The 20,144-nt window shown below is 48.2% G+C and overlaps 1 protein-coding gene across 4 annotated transcripts in view; it reads right to left on the bottom strand.

Annotated features, from left to right (window-relative positions):
* LAMA3 (laminin subunit alpha 3) overlaps positions 1-20,144 on the bottom strand; it is a 246,512-nt gene that overhangs the window by 90,325 nt on the left and 136,043 nt on the right. For all 4 annotated transcript variants that reach the window (XM_070452750.1, XM_070452751.1, XM_070452752.1 and 1 more), the window contains 5 exons: positions 18,424-18,539; positions 16,613-16,824; positions 15,397-15,601; positions 2,150-2,294; positions 1,140-1,280 (listed from right to left, as the gene is read on the bottom strand). In XM_070452750.1, coding sequence (XP_070308851.1) covers positions 1,140-1,280; positions 2,150-2,294; positions 15,397-15,601; positions 16,613-16,824; positions 18,424-18,539 — 819 coding nt within the window. The remainder of the gene's footprint in view (positions 1-1,139; positions 1,281-2,149; positions 2,295-15,396; positions 15,602-16,612; positions 16,825-18,423; positions 18,540-20,144) is intronic.

Here is a 20,144-nt window from a genome sequence, read left to right as displayed (position 1 = left end):
CGCTATGGAAAACAGTGTGGAGATTTCTTAAAAAGCTGGAAATAGAACTGCCATATGACCCAGCAATCCCACTTCTGGGCATACACACCAAGGAAACCAGATCTGAAAGAGACACGTGCACCCCAATGTTCATCGCAGCACTGTTTATAATAGCCAGGACATGGAAGCAACCCAGATGCCCATCAGCAGACGAATGGATGAGGAAGCTGTGGTACATATACACCATGGAATATTACTCAGCCATTAAAAAGAATTCATTTGAATCAGTTCTAATGAGATGGATGAAACTGGAGCCCATTATACAGAGCGAAGTAAGCCAGAAAGATAAAGACCATTACAGTATACTAACACATATATATGGAATTTAGAAAGATGGTAACAATAACCCTATATGCAAAACAGAAAAAGAGACTCAGATGTATAGAACAGACTTGTGGACTCTGGGAGAAGGCGAGGGTGGGATGTTTCAAGAGAACAGCATCGAAACATGTATATTATCTAGGGTGAAACAGATCACCAGCCCAGGTTGGGTGCATGAGACAAGTGCTCGGGCCTGGTGCACTGGGAAGACCCAGAGGGTTCGGGTAGAGAGGGAGGTGGGAGGGGGGACCGGGATGGGGAATACATGTAAATCCATGGCTAATTCATTTCAATGTATGACAAAAACCACTGCAATGATGTAAAGTAATTAACCTCCAACTAATAAAAATAAATGGGAAAAAAAAAAAAGAAAAGAGATGTGAGGACGTCTGGGGATAGAACACTACAGGCTAAGGATAGGGAACATAGTGCTTAACATTCTAACCAAGCAAGATGCAAAAAACCCCACGACTCTTCACGTTTCATGCTAATGCATTACTTTCTCTCTTTTTTTAATATGTGCTCATGTTCAGTCATGTCCAACTCTTTGCCACCCCACAGACTGTAGCCCACTGGGCTTCTCTGTCCATAGGACTTTCCAGGCAAGAATATTGGAATGGGTTGCCATTTCCTACTCCAGGAGATCTCCCTGACCCAGGGATTGAACTCACGTCTCCTGCATTGCAGGCAGATTCTTTACCACTGAGCCACCTGGGAACCCCTCACTTCCTCATTAGAAGTGCTAAAGAAAAACAGAAGGACTCTGATGCCCTGCCTACCTTCGCCCTTCTCTTATGTGTGCTGTGACAGTGATGACTGACTCCGAAACAAAAGCAGCTGGTACATCCCTTAGGATTCGCTGGGTCCAGGTAGAATGACCCTTCCCGACACATGTTGCATTCTGTGCCTTCCACGTTTTCCTATCGAAGAAAACCATGAAACAAGAGATCACTCCTTCTGAAGGGTCTTTGAAGAGAGCTACATGCACAAGTTAAGTACCAACATAAGACAACAGGACATGGATGCTCATAAAACATCCAAAGTTATTAACTGTTCAACCGTTATAGCACAGGAACTATTTAAATTTTTATACCACAAACAAATGGAAGAGAGGATTTTCTAAATTTCAGCAGATGCCCTTTAGCATCTTGAAGGTAGAAAAACAGCACCAGAAAGATTCACAATGTGGGGGAGACCAGTTCACCCCACTTACAACCACTGGGAGCGTCTGCTGGGACTGGGGAGCCCGACTGTCATCGGCAGAACACCCTGGAGCGGAGATGATGAACCTGGGGTCCACGGGACAGGAATAGTCTTCAGGGAAACCCATGAACCTCTTGAAATTTACAGACAAAAGTTTGTACCGATTTTTCTGGAGACCATCTGTGTCTGTCATCAGATTCTTAAGGAGGTCTGTAGACCTCCCCCCCAAAGGACAAGAGCAGTGAGGCTGGGGTGGCTTCTAACTGTTTCTATCCAATGAGTTCAGTTCAGTTCAGTCGCTTAGTCGTGTCCAACTCCTTGTGACCCCATGGACTGCAGCATGCCAGGGCTTCCCTGCCTGTCACCAACTGCGGGAGCCTGCTCAAATTCATGTCCATCGAGTCAGTGATACCATCCAACCATCTCATCCTCTGTCATCCCCTTCTTCTCCTGCCTTCAATCTTTCCCAGCATCGTTGATCACGGGTCAGTCTCGTTTCCCATGAATTTTTGTACAATGACTCAGCATGAAGACCTCCCACTCTGGCTGGTGCCCCACATGCCCAGTGTTGCACATTCTGACTTACCTTGCAGAGACACGCCCCGGTGCCCGGGTCACAGACTCCCGGCTCGGTCCCATCTCTGCTGCAATGGCAGGGCAGGCACTCAGGGAATCGGTAGAAGCCGGGAGCACACCGGTCACACTGCCGCCCTGTGATCCTGGGCTTGCATCTGTGCTCAAGGAAAGGAAGCAAAAGTCTTCGTCATCTTTGTACACACGGTTCTGAAGCTGACCTGCACTGCCACAGTGCAGCTGCATGTCAGAAACCAGTTCAGGGACTTTCCTGGTGGTCTAGTGGTTAAAACTTCACCTTCCAATGCAGGGGACATGGGTTCGATTCCCGGTCAGGGAACTAAGATCTCACATGCCTCGAAGCAACTGAGCCTGCTCACCACAACTACTGAGCCACAACTAGGGAGTCTGTGCACCGCAAGGAAAGATCCTGCATGATGCAATGAAGATCCTGTGTGCTGCAACTAAGACCCAATGCAAATAAATAAATAAAAATTTTTTTTAAAAAGCCAGTCAAGTAGACCTAGAGGCTGCCCACAGGTGCCAGTTCCAAGCAAAATGCGAAGAAGCAGATACAAGGCGCTCACACAAAGCAGCTCAAAGTGATCAGCATCCTAATGAAAAATGGGTCACAAGATATAGACTTTCAGTTATAAAATAACCAAGTCCTGGGATGTCATGTACAGCACAGCAACTATAGTTAATGATGCCATATTGCACTTTTGCAAGCTGCTAAGAGTAAATCTTAAAAATTCTGATCACAAGAAAAAAATTTGTAAGTATTTCCGATCATGGGGGCTAACTAGATTTACTATGGTGACCGTTTCACAATAGACACAAATGTCGAATCATTATGTTTACATCTGAAACTAACATAAGGTTACATGCCAGTTATACCTTAATTGAGAGCAAAGAGCAATGAGCATTGTGGATGATGACTTGGGCCAGGCTTGGTACTAGGCTCTGGGGTGAAGGAAGGACAGACTCCCTGGGTATGAGAGCTCTCAGGGTGAATGTTAGGCGGGAAATGTGAACAATATATACATGGGGTCTATACAGGGGTCAGAAGGCCAACACAGACCCAGCCTCCCTGGGGGAAGGTGATGCCTGAGCTGAGTGTAAAAAGACAAGCGTCCTGGGGTAGAAGGTGGGGCAGGCATTCCAGAGAGCAAGAACAGGGGTACATGGCCCAGTGTGTGCAGGGAACACAGTGGGGAGCTCCTGGAGCAGGGGTACAAGCAAGGATGCTAAACCATGAGCCTGGAGAGGCGGGAGTCTTCTCCCTCCAGGAGACTGAGTCTGTTGGCCTTCTGACCTCTGGTGTAGACCCCATGTGTATATTGTTCACATTCCCACTTAACCCTTATTTTGGAAGCTCTCAGGCCCAGGTCCTCTGTCCTTCCCTCACCCCAGAGCCTACTCCCAAGCCTGACCCAAGTCACCACCCATGATGGAGAGCCTGGAGAGGCGGGAGGGGTCAGCTCACCAGGACGGAGGGCCCGGCCGCTGTGACATGGTCCCAGGGCCCCAGGGCACAGGGCTGAGCCCTGTACGCTGAGGGCAGACTGGCCGGAGTTCTGCTCCAGCTCTCACATGACTTAGAGACAGCGTCTCAGCAAGTTACCCAGCTTCTCAAGGCTCCGTTCTCCCTCCGTGAGAGAGGGGAGGCGGTGGTGGAGACGCCAGGCAGTGCTGGCAGCTGGCCAGTTCTCAAACGGGGGGACGTCATCTTGAAAGCTTTCAGAGAGGAAGGAGGACAGGGGGCTGTGTGTCAAGGACTGAGCTGTGGGCAGCTCTGCGGCGGGGAGACGGGGTGCCAAGCGGGGGCAGAGGTGTTCGAGACGGAGAGGGGGAGATGGGCTCCAAACTGTTTCAGGGTGACGATGCTGGGGCTCACCGTGGTCTGGGTGAGGGGACAGAAGGAGGGGACAGCAAGGAGGGCTCCCAGTTGTCCGGCTAAGTGACGGCTGACGCTGCAGCGGGTGGGGAGGGCGGCCATGGCCTGTGTGGGGCCGGGCGCCCAGGCGGCTGCGGGGAGCTCTGAGCACCAGACTGGCTGAAAAGCACGAGCAGCTCCTCAGGACTGAGCAGCCCACCTCTGAGGTGTGGGGACGGAAGAAGCGGCTCGGCCACTGAGCTCCACAGCCAACGCCTGGTGGATCTCCACACCGAGCCTTTCCTGTGGGTCTAGAGAAACCATTAGGAAATCTGCTTTCCACTAGATGATTAGGAGGACAACCTGATATGAAATATTTTGTCATTAACTGGCTACCAAATGTAAGCTTTCACCTGTCTTTTAATATTTATTAAAATATCTCATGCCAGGATAAAGAAGATGTGGCATCTGTATACAATGGACTGCTACTCAGCCATAAAAAAGAATGAAATCTTGTCATCTCCAGCAACATGGAGCGGCTTGAAGGGTAAGTATACTGAGTGAAATAAGTCAGACAGAGAAAGACATATTGTATGATCACACTTCTGTGTGGAATCCAAAAAATACAATGCACAGTGAATATAACAAAAAAGCAGACTCACAGATACAGAGAACAAACCAGTGCTTATCAGTGGGAAGAGAGAAGTAAGGGGCAATACAGGGGGAGAGGAGTAAGAGGTATAAACTATTAGGTATAAAATAAACTACAGGAATACATTTAATGTACAACACAGGGAATATAACTAATGCTTTATAATAACTGTAAATGGAGTATAACCTTTAAAATTATGAATCACTATATTGTACACCTGTAGCTTATATAATGTTGTCATCAATTATACTTCAATTAAAAAAAAAATCTCACCCCAGAAAGTGAAAGTGTTACTCTATACTTCAATTAAAAAAAAAAATCTCACCCCAGAAAGTGAAAGTGTCATTTGCTCAGTTGTGTCCAACTCTTTCCAACCCCATGGACTGTAGCCCGCCAAGCTCCTTTGTCCATGGAGTTCTCCAGGTAAGAATACTGGAGTGGGTAGCCATTCCCTTCTCCAGGGGATCTTCCCAATCCAGGAATCGAACATGGGTCTCCTACATTGCAGGTGGATTCCTTACCATGTAAGCCACCAAGGAAGCCCAAAGGAGCACCCCAGAGACCACCCCAAAAAAGATAAATATAACTTTATATTCCAGTAAGTTTGCCTTAGCCAAACAAGAAATCTTGTTGTGGTATCAGCAAAGGGTAGCAGATGGGGGTCTCTTTATCCCACCCACCACATCTAAGAAGATAAAATCAGTTTCACCTACAAGACCTGCTGGCAGGGCAAATATCATTTCAGCCCCACCCCCTCATCTCCCTCCCTCCCTGATATCTATAGAGATTGTTTCTTCTACAGAGGAAAAAAATATTCCCCAAATCACTCCTCTAGTAAAATAGGTGGAAGGTAGAAGTGATCTGCTTGGAGTGATTGCTCTGGTACATTGGGCTGCCAACTCAGAGGGATAGGGGATGGTCTGGGGAGCTGCAGAAACCATGGACCATCTTCTCAGAGAAGTATCGTTCAGATTTGTCTGTAACGTGTTATTTTTTAAAAAAAGAAAGAAACAACACCCAAATGAATGTTCTGGCCAACTCAACACTTATCCCCACTTGCAGATTACATCATCTCTCTCTCTCTCTCTCTCTCTCTCACACACACACACACACACACACACACACACACACATACACAGTGTAGCACACATAATTTTGTTCCTAGGCAAAGGTGAATAACACCTACTCTCTCCTTGTGAATCCCAGACTAAATGCAATCACGGTCCTCCAGAAAACTGCCTGTTCCCAGACGATGCTCCCTATTTCTGGAGCGTAAGAACTCTGGGAGGGGGGCACGGGTGTGAGAGATGGGAAGAAACAGTATAGATAACCCCTCCACATAAAAGCATCAGGAAGAGGAGACGTGATCAGGGGAGGGACTCTGGGGGTGACCCCACTGAGCAGGGTGCTCTCCACTTCTCCCACCTGGCGGTGAGGAAAGGACTCTGTGCACGGACACTGGTCTTGTCGCAGAGTGCCACGGGGCAGCTGGTCGTCCTGCAAACACACAGGGCCGCTGGCCCATGGGTGTGATCACAGGATGCCGGTGCCCACGAGCCCCTCCCACCCTGAGCGCCACTGGGGGACAGGTGACCCTGAGCGCTCACTTGGACATAGGCTTTGAGGGTGAGGACAGGCAGATGGAGCCTATTTCTTAATATTTCCACTTCACTGGAAAAGAAAGGTGGAGGGGGATTTTTCTGGGAGGACAGCTGTGTAAGCTGCTTGTCGAGACAAGGAGAAATGTGTGCCTGTTTATTTCAAGGCAACCATGGGATGACGTGGTGGGAGAGCTGGGCAGAGAGGGTGTGACCGCATTAACACGGGATAAAGCGCTGAGCCTCACTTAGCACGTAGGTAGCAACTGAGCACATACGAGTGGATGGAAAAAAGCAAAAAGTTGAGCATGGTGATGAGAGCAGTGGCCTGGGAGCTGAACCCCAAGGATCCCAGGTGGGCCTGATGGGCAAGTGCTCATGTGGAGAACGCAATGTCTGAGCAACGCAGTGCTGAGAGCCCCGAACACATGAATCCTGTGCAAAGACAAGCAAACAAAGGAGTTTGGAGCAGTGCCATGACAATGGGGAATAAAAAGGAAACTTCCTTCCCCAAAGTCTGGCTGAACATCTTTAGAAAACGACCTGAAGTCAGCCTGACCTCGCACACTCCTCCAGGGAGATGCTGTGCTACCCAAGGAGTCGCCCTTACGTCAACGGCAGGAAGCCTCCAGTCACCGCTGCCAGGAGGTGCACTGAGGATGCTGGTCAAGTGAGGTCGTCTCCATGGCAACGGGCTCAGGGCCAAACATTATGTAAAGATGTCTACGCGTGTGTGCGTGCTCGCCGCCTGTCCCGCAGGTCACCAGAAAGTCAGGCATGAGGGCGAACTCTATCCTTTGCTCATTAAATACCATGGGTCCCGTCATATTGTACCCCCATCAAGTCCAGTTTTCATCTGGAATGCAAAGTCTACCTTATATCTGCTCATTTATTCACCCTATAATTACTGAGTGTCTTCTATAGACACATCCTTGAGTTAGGGGACATGAGAGGGAGAGGACAAAGTACAGTCAGGTAGTCTTGACCTTGGGGCATTTTCCCTGAGGACATAGGACACAGAGACGCAGAAAGTTAGGTGAGCATGTGAAAGATGGGACAGCAACGAGATGACGGGGGCATCCCTGTGGGCTTGCAGAGGCTTCATGCCTTCTTTGCAGTTGTACCTTTAACACAGAACTCCTGAAGGATGCGGATAAATGGGAGGGGGTAACAGAAGAGGCAGAGAAGGCAATGGCACCCCAATCCCGTACTCTTGCCTGGAGAATCCCATGGGCGGAGGAGCCTAGTAGGCTGCAGTCCACGGGGTCGTGAAGAGTCGGACACGACTGAGCGACTTCACTTTGACTTTTCACTTTCACGCACTGGAGAAGGAAGTGGCACCCCACTCCAGTGTTCTTGCCTGGAGAGTCCCAGGGACAGGGGAGCCTGGTGGGCTGCCGTCTATGGGGTCGCACAGAGTCGGACACAACTGAAGTGACTTAGCAGCAGCAGCAGCAGCAGAAGAGGTGAAAGGACAACCCATAACTGAAGAACTGAAGGCTGGTGAAAAGCATTTAGAGAGTGCGAGAAAGACCACAGAAGCTGGGGGGAAAGGCTTAAGTTAGGGTAAGTGGCAGCCAGATCATGGAAAGCTGGTCTTTATCCTCTCAGACAATGGGTAATTGGGGAAGGTTCTTGTGCAAAGGGTGATTCGACAGACATGGTACCGGGCAGAGCAACTCCCACCCTCCAGTAGCCTGCACACAATACGGCGTTCATTATGACATGTTGTCATAACTAGTGGAGGTTCCCCTTCCAGACCATGACCTCTTGTTAGTAGGCATGGGTGCCTTCTGTACGAGAAACAGCACCCAAACTGGAGTAGGTGCTAGATATATTAAATAGTTTCAGCCATAAAACACACTAACCGATAAAACAGAATTTAAGACCAAAAAAAAAAAAATCACAGAGACTGAAGGAAATGTTTTATCCTGTTTTCAAAAACCCCCACATACCAAGAAGATGAAATCACAAACATACGCATTTATCAACATTCTCTATGCATTAATAACAAAGTTACAGAGCAAATAGATTTTTAAATCCCAGTATAAATGTGTATGGGCTTCCTGGTGGCGCAGCGGTAAAGAATTTGGCTGTCAAGGCAGGAGACACAAGGGGTGCACATTCGATTCTTGGGTTGGTAAGATCCCCAGAGGAGGAAATGGCAACCCACTCCAGTATTCTTGTCTGGAGAATCCCATGGACAGAGGAGCCTGACCGGTGACAGTCCATGGTGCTGCAGAGAGTCGGACACGACTGACCAAGCAAGAGAGAGAGCGGTGATTGCACACTAGCATTTCCCCTTCAATTAAGGAGAAAAAGAAAGAAGGGAGAGAGAGAGGGAGGGAAGGAGGGAGGAAGAAAGAAAGGAAGGGGAGAGAGGGGGCGGGAGAGAGAAAGTACACCAGGAAAAGGAAGGTCAATTCAGAGATGATCAATTGTAAAAGGACTTCTCCAGGTGCAGGACCTGCAGGGGCCATGAAAGGAAGGTAGATAATACATACTGTTTCAGAAGTTGACACCTAATGGGCTGTAGGGAGAAGGGCTTGATTCTAGGGTGATACAGAGATCTCAGGCTTTGGAGACAGGAAGAAGGCTGCCACGGATAAGTAAAAAAAAAAAAAAAATTAAGTTCAAAGAGAGGACTAGCCTGAAGAGCAAGACAATGGCATGGGTTTCAGATATAGAATCAGTAGTAGGATCAAAGACTTGAAGGGCCCCTAAAGATCATCTAACATAACACTTCATTATATGTGTGAGGGGATAGGAGCTTAAAGAGGTCAGGAGACTTGTCCTCTAAGACCCATAAGAAAAGCTAGTACAGGAACCAACATAGAAATGATTTTCCATGAAGGGGGGATAAGCTGTCTGTCAGGGCCCAGGACTGGAGCTCTGGGTCTGGGAATCATCCATCATGGAGGTGATTGAAGCCAGAAGAATGGGTGGGGCTTCAGGGGGACAAAGTATAAAGGGTGGAAGGCAGGCAGCCAAGTGCTTGGCAAATAATAGCGACAGCTAATACCAGCGCTAGTGTGCGTCAGGTACCGTTCGAAGGGCTTTGCACAGGAGTATTTAATCGTCTCAAGAACTTTAAGAGGCGGGAGCTTCTAGGAAGAGGGAACACAGGTGAGAACGCTGAGCTCTTCCATCCTGTGGCAGGAGCTCCATCTGCCCTGCTCACCACCGTGTCCCAGAGCTTGCCTGCACGCCGTCTGGAATTTACCATTCCTATTTATTACTTGATGAGGTGCATCAAAGGAATTGCTTCTCCAAGTTGTTGGGGCTTGTGGATTTCTGCAGAGCTGGAAGCACTTCTGTTCCCAGGATGCCAAGTCTATGACCTTCTCTGGCATTTTGTTTCTCCATCTAACACAAATACGGAGTAAATCTGTGACACTGGCTGAGGTTCCCCCCACAAACAGCTTTCCTTTAGCTGCTGCTCTTCTCAAATGGCATGTTTGTACTTGTGGTTTCACTGAATGTCCAGGTGAACTGCCATCTCCTGTAATCAATCTTAAAATGTCTTGAAGGTGGTCGACATCATGGTATTTTTTTAAAGCAGTGATTCCCAGCATCCGTATAACTGTCGCTGATCAATAAAAATCTTCTGAGGATATTCTAGACCTTTCGTTCGTTCAAAGAATCTGACAGCATAATCATCCATTTCTTATAAAAACAGAAGCAAATTACTGTGTTGCTATAAAAAATGAAATTTTGATCAACCTTTAAGACCAGAGTCCAGAGAGCTATCCCAAACAATGGACTTTTTATCTTTTACACAATATACTTCTGCAATCAGAGGTTGAAGAAGAAATAGAATCTAGAGTTTTAAATGTAGGTGGGACAGTGATAGACAACAGACTCTGTATGATTTCAATATCTTTGAAAGTGAAAAATGAAAATGTTAGTTGCTCAGTCATGTCCGCCTCTTTGAGACCCCAGGACTGTAGCCCACCAGGCTCCTCTGTCCATGGAATTCTCCAGGCAAGAATACTGGAGTGGGTTGCCATTCCTTTCTCCAGGGCTTCTTCCCGACCCAGGGATAGAACCCAAGTATCCCACATTACAGGCAGATTCTTTACTGTCGGAGCCACAGGGGAAGTCGGCCAATGTCTTTAGACCATGAAGCTTTTGCACTTTGTTTTATGTCCCTGGATATATTCCAGTGTGTCCCAGTTTACAGTCTATGGGAATTTGAATAAAATTTTTATCCTACTGTCCTGTGATTTTGTATAAATCTTAATTACATTGAATAGGTTCACAGTGCTTTTCAGGTCTACTATATCCTTTTACTTCTTTGTATATTCATTCTACTAATTTTTGAGGGTTCAATATTGAAACTCCAACTAAAAATCTTAATATATCTACTAAAAAATAATTGTAATATATAGTGGAACTTGGAGAAGGCAATGGCAACCCACTCCAGTATTCTTGCCTGGAAAATCCCATGGACAGAGGAGCCTGATGGGCTACAGTCCATGGGGTCACAAAGAGTCAGACACAACTGAGCAACTAACACTTTCACACTTTCACTTCCAGCTATCTTCGATTATTTCTTTTCCTTGAATGTTAGGTTCCTCTAAACACATTCTTCATTTTCATTAGGAAATTTTTCAAAGGTGGTGGGAGCATTCTTTCCTCTAATGTTTTCTAAAGAAATAATCCTTTAGGCAGTCAAAAGCTTTTTCGGCATCAACACTGGAATTATCATGGGTAATTTGTGCAATTTACAGTCATGTAATAAACTGAAGTTTTTCTTACATTATCTGCCAAGGGCCCATTCATGACAAATCTACTTTGATCATGTGTAGATATGTCATCCCATTAGGTGATTACAGTCTTTTTGGTAACAAAAAGATAAAACAAGATAAAACAATTTCACCTTTTGCTTTGGATGCAATGCAGGTCAGTGAGATTCCATTCCTGCTGATGTTCCCTCGGGTATGGGCAAAACTACTACACAGCCTGCCTCAGTTCTGAGTTAGGCATTTTCTAGTCTACTCAACTGTCATTGGCGAGTGAAGGTTTGTTAAACACTCCTTAGAATTTGTATCTAAAACTCTACAGTAAATCTCTCTCTCTTAGATGATGCCTTAAGCATTTTTCTTTTTTTGGCTGAGCCACAGGGCACGTGGGATCTTAATGCGTCTGACCAGGGATTGAGACCACACCACCTGCAGTGGAAGTGCGGAATCTTAATCACTGGACTACCAGGGAAGCCCTGATATTTATAGTTTTCAATGCGTTCTCGGGTTCCTTTTTCTGTGGCAGCAACATTGAGAAACTGTGTGTGAGGTTCTGTTCATAGCAATTTCTTCTGCTGAGCAGCTAATCCCTTTTAAAACTCTCCCACTGGTTCTAAGACAGTGAATTCTCCTCCTCCTGCCTGAAAATTCTCCTCCATCCCTGTGGCTCCTTTGCCTCCTATGATGAATCACAGGGACCCCCACACCTGTTTTCCGTCCTGTGTGTCTACATCTTCTCCTCGGGGTCCTCTCTTACTCTCACCCACGTACATGCTTCCCCAACCTCCAGTCCCAGCCCCAACCTCCTCCCTGGGGTGTCCTCTTTTCAGAAGAAAAAGTAAAGAAGTCATTATGGAAAAACGGAACTTTGTTGGACTGGTTTGCAGTTACAGCTTAGTGAGTTTTTATTTTCAGTTAAATATGGGGACACTGTATGCAGCTACGACTGAGGCCACTACAGTGTCCTGGGCTCTGTACTCTGCCAGGATTCCATCTCCCAATGACTGTTCATTCCACTTCTCCTTGTTTATCTGCCCCTCTTGCTCTTGCATCTGGTTTTTTCTTTGTTTTTCCCAAGATTATACATTGCTCATTCTCCTATTCAAATGGAACCTTGTTCTATCCCTCTTTCTTTCTTTATTTTGTATTGGGGTACAGCCAATTCACAATGTTGTGATAGTTTCAGGTGACCAGCAAAGGGACTCAGCCATACATATACATGTATCCATCCTCTTCCAAACTCCCCTCCCATCCAGGCTGCCACATAACATTGAGCAGAGTTCCATGTGCTATACAACAGATCCTTCTAGTTTATATATTTTAAAAATTGCAATCTGCTTTTATCCAGATTCCTACTCCCTTGAGTGGGGGGAGGATTTTAATGCTAACACCTCCCCCTCTGCTCCTTCCACTTATTTGTCAGACTGTTCTTTCCTCTGAACAATTAGATGTTGGATTCTTTCCTTTGATTTGTTTTTCAAATATATTAAAAGGAATATCATTCCTAGTTCAATCTGTTCAATCCTAGTTTCCGTTTTATAATATCCTGGATTTCCTTCTCTGAGGGCAGTTCTTTTTTCTTTTTTTTAATTGGAAGATAATTTCTTTATAATGTGCTGAAGCCAGTTCTAATTCTTCAGTTTTCTTTGGTCTAGTCTGGTCTCTCTTCTTCTACATTGACTGGGTCATGACTGGCACATTTAGGCCCTTTGAGCTTCCCATGTACGCATCTTCTCTGGCCACAAGACAGCAAGCAAATCCTGCACAGTGCACCTTTCTATTCCGTGGCATCTCTACAGGTCCTGGTAGAAGTCTGTGCTTACGCTGAGTATCACTGTCCTTAGACATCAGGACTTACTGGAAATGGGTTAGACATCTTCACAGGCCCACTGGTGCAGTCAGGACCCAAAGTCTTTAGTAATGAGCCAAGTCCCTGGTTTCCTTCTAGAGAACAGCTTATGTACCAGAGGGAACAGATCCTAATGTATGTTCATTAACTGTGATAAGAACTCTCTGGTATCACCTCAAAATTCTTTGTGCAAGTCACATTCCATTTAAGCCCATAGTCTGAGAAGGACAGACAACCAAGTTGACTCAGGGAAGACTCACAACCTGTGGTTTTAAAATCTTGGAATCTTCCATGACTCAAGTTCTCATTCAGCTTCCTTCCCCAAGAACAAAGAAACTACTAGGAATGAAGCAACAATCACAGGTATGGTTAAGGGTCCTTCCTCAGGAAAAGTCAACATTGCTGCTATACATCCAAGTTCTAAGCCCCCAGTACCTAGAATGTGACCTAGGAAGGAGGACTTTTGCAGACATAATATGAGGTTATACTGGAGTAAGGCAGGTCCTAATTCAATACCACTGGTATTCTTAAAAGGAAAGAAAGACACAGGTATACATATATATATAATGGAATACTAGTTGGCCATAAGAAAAAATGAAATTTTGAAATTGCAACAATATGCTTGGACTGGAAAGTCACTGTGCATGCGTGCTAAATCACTTCAGAATCGTGTCTGATTCTTTGTGACCCTGTGGGCTGTAGCCCACCAGGCTCCTCTGTTCCATCGGATTTTCCAGGCAAGAATACTGGAGCGGGTTGCCATTTCCTTCTCTAGGGGATCTTCCCCACCCAAGGATCGAGCCCCAGTCTCCTGCATTGCAGGTAGATTCTTTACCATGAGCGCCACCTGGGAAGCCCAGAAGACATTATGCTGAGAGAAATAAGTGACAGAAAGACAAATAGTGCATATCACTTATACATAGAATCTAAAAAGATAAAACAAACTAGTGGATATAAAACAATAGAAACAGACTCACAGATACAGAGAACCAACTAGTGGTTACCGGTGGGGAGAGGGAAGGAGGGAGGGACACAAGAGAGGTAGGATTAAGAGGTACAAACTATTACAGAAAAGCAAATGAGCTACAAGGATATTTTTTACAGCAAGTTATAAAATATTGGAAATATAGTAAATATTTTATAGTAATTATAAATGATGTATAACTCTAAACAATTGTGCATCACTATGTTGCACACTTGAAACGTATATATTATACATCAACTGTACCTCAACTAAGAAAAGGTTTAAAAAAAAATCAAAGGCTAAAAGAAGAAAGAAAAGACACAGACACACACTCAGAGGAGACCCCCATGTGAAGACGGAAATGCACAAGGAGAAACCACAAGACGACAGAGGCAGAGTCAAGGAATTTCAAGGGCTGTCGACAAGGCGGGAAGGAAAGAAGCACGGAACAGGGTCTCTGCTGGAGCCTTGAGGAAGAGCATGGTGCCACCGGCTTGATTTCAGACTTTAGCCTTTGACTCTGAAGACACCCAGCGTGTGGTTGGTCATTTGTCAGAGCGGCCTCAGGAAATGAACACAGCTGCAGGGGAGTTGGAGGTGCGGGCGCCTGCCAGCAGCAGCCATGGCCCCTCCCGGCTGTCACACCCGGATCACAGACGCAGACCCAGACCTCCGGTACCCGGGGTGGGCATGGGGGGGATGTGGAGGGGACTCAGAAGGGACCCGAGTCTCATGCTGTCTCCTGCACACGCGCACGCCACACATGCCTGGATGGAAAAAGATCTGCTTCGGTCTCCCTGCCACATAATCCCTGTGGGATTCTTTCCAGCCTCTTCTTCTAGGAGACAGGGTCCTCTTCTTCACCCCCTGTGCTTACTCTCCAGTCCTGCAGAGATCAGGCTGATCACCCGGATCACGTGACACCAGCCTCTGGCTTCATATGCGGAGCCGATCTGCTGGAAGAGCATCTTGGCCCCACAGCATCTGTTTGAGCCGCCCTCTCCTTCTCATCTCTCAGCAGCTGTGCGCGGGGGGCCCGGGGGCAGCCTCCCTCACAGGCCAGGCTCTCCAACAGGTACTGCTCACCCTGCCACCCTCCCCACAAACAACCCCCCCAGGTGGAGACCCCCCACATGGCCTCTAGCTCACCTGTCTGAGTCAGGGTAGCAGGATCCGGATTTTAGACTTAATCATGTACTGTCCTTAACAAAACTAGCAGCTTATGAGAGAGAAGGTTCGGAGCCCAAACCTCAGTACAGGCCAAGAGGTGCTCCCCACCCAATGACCCAGGAGATGGAGCCGATCACTGTATCACACACGCGGCATGTACACACACAGACGAGGCTGGAGAGGGCAGTGAGGCTGCTGGGACCTCAGGCAACAGCAACCTGCCTACCCAGGCTCTGCCAGGCTACCCTGAGCCCCAGGGACCAGTTACTCCACACACCACGCCCGTCCTGGGTGGGGAGCGCCATGGAGCAGTGTTGAAGCGGGAAGCAAACGAGGACCCAAGTGGGGGCCGACAGCATCTTCCCTTCCCAGGACAGGATGCGACAGGCTAGCCCCCAGGCCTCACCTGCATTGCCCGTGGTCCCTGTCGCACTCCGGGGTGGCGGGCCTGTCGGTGCCCGTCCGGGAACAATTGCAGCCTTCGCAGCCGGCCAGGGGATGGAAGCTGAAGGAGTGCACTTCACACACGTCACACTGGGGCCTGACCGTCCGCGGAGGACACAGGCACCTCCCCGTCGTCTCCTCACAAAGGCGCCGGCCGCAGTTGCAAGCTGGCCAAGGATGAAGAGGGTAAGGGTTAGACGCCCCTGACCTCCAGCAAAACTGCACTGCCAGGATTTCCAGAAGCTGCCAAAGGATGTCTGGGAGTAAGGTCTTGTTTTTCCTTCATTATGGCATCGCTGAGTGTGGTTGATCTGAAAGGCTCCTTTCTTGGGGCCAAGACCAACCACATCCAATGCTGAGGGTGGACACAGCGTGTAGACGCTGAGTGAGGCATCACTGGACCTACTGACCACAAGGTAGACACTTGTAGGAGCCGCCCCCTCACCCCCAGGCTGACGCTGTGTGTCATTCTAACGTGAGGCCTGGCCTTTGTCAGAGGGTCTGCTCCTCTCAGTCTCCCTGAAGGGCCTTGATGTCGACCCAGGGCACTGGGCCCAAGATCAGGGATGGGGCCTGCGGCAGGCAAAGGCTGTCCTCCACACGGGGACTCTGCACCCCTCACAAGGCCTGGGCTGCCCCTTGTCTAGGGTGGCAGGACAATTCTTAGACAAAGATCCACGGCCTCCTCAGTGAGGATGTGCCCTAGCAGGACAATTCTTAGATGAAGATCCACAGCCTCCTCAGTGAGGATGTGCCCTCTGACCCTGGGTCTCCTCCCACCTCAACTAAGCTTTGGTGGTTAGGCTGCAAAAACTGAAGCCTAACCCATCCCACTAGGAAGAGGGCTGAGCTGTCCAGTGTTTTGAAGCTTAAGGTTATTTCCCTTCACCTACTTTGCCAAGGGCCTGGCTCCCCTAGCCCGGGAGACACAAATATATCTTTTCTAGAAGCCTGCTACTCAGAGTGTGGTCCCTGGACCAGCGGCATGGGAATCCTCTGAGTGGCTGCGGGACATGTTGACTCTCAAACCCCAGCCCAGGCCTCCTGACTCAGAATCTGCACTCTCACGAGATCGCCAGGTGAGTCTCCAGCACAGTGAAACTGGACAGGCCCTGCCCTGGGTGGGCTTCATCCGCCTGGACCAGAGATGACCTTGGCGGCCCCGAACATGCACTTACGTTTGCAGTGCGGGAACCCGTAGAAGCCTGTCTGACAGCGTGTACACTGCCGCCCGATGACGTGGGGCCGGCACGGGCACTGCCCGCCCTCAGGGCTGCAGGGGTGGCCGATGGCCCCAGCGGGGTGGCACTCGCAAGGCAGTGCGCCCTCGTGGTAAAGGGCCACCAGGGATCTGGCAGAGTTCTTACAGAATTCAGAAGCTCTCTGGGGGCTGTGGGAACAAGAACACACAGTGAGATCCTGGGAGGCGTGCCCAGAAATGGTCCCACCTTCCCTTTCCCGCACGCCCCACCAAGCAGTGTTTTGGGAGAGGGGCTCTGGAGTCTAGGAAAAAGTGAGAGGAAACCCCACCCCTGGACTTACAGTGGTTGACAGCCACCTACCCACCCCCATCTACTTCAGGACTCATCACAGGGCTGGAATAAAAGGGTGAAGATTCCCCTATAGGATGAGTTATATGGTATATAGGTTCTATGTCAATACAGCAGTCACCAAAAAATTTATACCTGCATGTACTATGATATACCAATTAGGATAATAATGAGGAGGAGGTGAATCGTCAACTTTTACTGAACATGTATGTTAAAAGGTTTCCTGTCACCTCATTAACCTCATAAGCTGAAGCTCCAATACTTTGGCCCCCTGATGGTAAGAGCTAACTCATTAGAAAAGCCCCTGATGCTAGGAAAGATCGAAGGCAAAAGGAGAAGCGGGTGGCAGAGGATGAGATGGTTAGATAACATCACCAACTCAATGGACATCTGAGCAAACTCCGGTAGATGGTGAAGGACAGGGAAGCCTGATGTGCTGCAGTCCGTGGGGTCGCAAAGAGTTGGATACAACTTAGTGACTGAACAACAACCTGATAACCACCCAACCAATTAGGCCGAAGTCCCATTTCACAGGGAAGACGACAAAGGCTCCCAGAAGTTAAGCAACATTCTTGAGGCCATAGAGCTATGGAGGGTGGAGCAGGCACTCAAATCCACAGCGGTCTGACCTCAGAGGCCTTGCTCTTAATATTTTCTGAACAAGAGGTTTCCACCCTCTGGAGGCCCAGGTTCCTCACGAAACCTACAAGGGGGCAGGGAGGAGGGGTCTGCAGGAGAGAAAGACAAGAACTGATACTCAGGGCTGTTCTAGGCTCTTAGCATCCGGGAACCCACCGAGGGAGGATAGGGAGGCCCAGCCCTCTGTAATGCTCCCCACTGATCAGAGGGCAAAGGAGAGCGGGAATCAGGGCTGATGTGCCCTGCAGGAGAGGAAATCCTTTGTGGTATCTTTTGGGAATCCGAGTTGGCCGACAGGAAGCAACAAAGAGGAAGAGAAACCCCCAAGCAGCCTGTGAATCCCAACTTGGGGGTGATCTGCTGAGATCAGAGTTGAAGAGGGAAATCCCACCTAAATGTACATAATGAGATAATACACAGGTCAGTGTGTGCCGAGGATCTGGGACGCACTGCTGCTCCCTTGGGCGCCCAGAAGAGGAAGACAGACCCCAGAGCCACCCCTCCCCAGGCCTCCTGCTCTGGTCGGGAAAGTGGGAGAGCCTCAGGCCTCCCACAGCCATGCCACAAAGCCATGTGTGCATGCTAAGTCGCTTCAGTCACGTCCGACTCTTTCAACCTTATGGACTCCTCTGTCCACAGGATTTTCCCAGCAAGAATACAGGAGTAGGTTGCCATGCCCTCCTCCAGGGGATCGTTTTGATCCTGGGATCAAACTCACTTCTCTTGTGTCTCCTGCATTGGCAGGCAGGTTCTTTACCACTAGTGCCACCTAGGAATCCCTCACACAAAGTGATACTTACTCAATATAAAAACTGTCTCCTCCACAATGGGTGACAAACTCCAGTGACTTGTCCAGTGATTTTCTGTGAAGGATCTGGTAGTCGTAATTCTCTGCAGGCACCACTAGGACACGGACCTAAATAAGGGAAAGTGTCGGCATGTCTTTGGATTTTCAGCAGCCTGGCACGCCCACTGTTCCACCATGCTTTCTCTTCACTAAGATTGTGTTAAACCATCTCAGTCATGTCTGACCCTTTGTGACCCCATGGACTGTAGCCTGCCAGGTTCCTCTGTCACTGGGGATTCTCCAGGCACGAATACTGGAGTGGGCTGCCAGATCAGAGTTCTTTACTGTTAAGTCCAAGACCACATGAAACAGGACTTACAAAAAAAGAATCACAAAGCAACCGTAACTCAGTGTTGAAAGCTCAGGACACATTCCCCCTTGGAAAATGATAATGAATTGGGGGGACAGACCCCCTGGAACACCTGCTCAGAGGAGCAGGAGCCTTGGGTGCTGGGGTGGACAGGAAACAAGGACCTGTTATGATGTCCAGGGCTCTGTGTGATCCATCCCTGGGATGACCCTGGTCATATCCAGGGGGTAGAATTTTGTATTTTTATTTATTTATTTATTTATTTATATTTTTTAGTATTTCTTTTTCTTTCATATTTATTTGGCTGTGCCAGGTCTTAGTCATGGCTCAAGGGATCGTTGATCTTTGTCGGGGCATCTGGGATCATTTTAGTTGTAGCATGTGAACTCTCAGTTGCAGCATGTAGAAGCTAGTTCTCTGGTCAGGACTCAAACCTGAGCCCCTGCATTGGAAGTGAGCAGTCTTAACCACTGGATCATCAGGGAAGTCCTTACTCTGAGTAAGCAAACTGAAACGGCAGGACCAATAGGGAGACTAATATGGTGGCTTGCCCCTGAAATGCCTATCCTATCAGATACTCTATTACGAATAATTGTGGCCCCAGTCTTTAAAAATACCGCCCTGTATTCTCTGTACCTGTATAAATCAGACCACACCAGTAACAAATGCTACAGGAAATTTCAACCATCTTTGTCAACTACTCACCCACTGACAGTTTACAGAGTCTATTGCTCTCAGGTTATTCAATTCAATAAACAGTGCCAAACACCTGTGCCAGATGGTGTTTTGGGCACAGGGATACAAAGTGAATAGTCAGTCCCCTGTCCTTGAGATGACATCCTCAGAGAGAAAGGAGGCATGAGCAAGAATTGGAGGGTGCAGGGCAGGCCTGGACAATGTCTGCTGGCTCTCAGAGGCTTTACAGGCATTGGATGACCGTGATTCCACCAGCCAAGGTGATAAATAGGGGACAGGGCACCTGGGGTCTATGCAGGTAATAGGCTAAGCTGGAGGGACCTGTGAGTGCTCTGCTCTGGCTTTGGGGATGCACAGTAGATGGTCCTAGAGCTCAGGAAAGATGAGAAGTGAGGTCACAGGGGTGGGTATCATTCCTACAGAGGGGAGAATAGAATCAATAGGCACAGATGACGTCACATGAAAAGAAACCTTAGAACAAGGGGTCTCAGCGTCAAGCCCAAGGGAAGGCTGACATGGAAGGGATGAAGGGGAAGAGAACTCACTGAAGGAGCACCGGAGAAAGCGGGGAAGGCCAAGAGAAAGCAGCTATGGGAGCCAAAACAAGATCATTTCAAGAACAAAGGAGTGTTCAATGCCTCAGAGAGAGACTTGTCAGATGAGAGTGA

The sequence above is a fragment of the Odocoileus virginianus genome, chromosome 22 (assembly GCF_023699985.2).
Source record: "Odocoileus virginianus isolate 20LAN1187 ecotype Illinois chromosome 22, Ovbor_1.2, whole genome shotgun sequence".
In the NCBI taxonomy this organism is placed as follows: Eukaryota; Metazoa; Chordata; class Mammalia; order Artiodactyla; family Cervidae; genus Odocoileus; species Odocoileus virginianus.
Note: the sequence above shows the minus strand (reverse complement) of the source record. Positions and strands in the feature narration are given on the sequence as shown.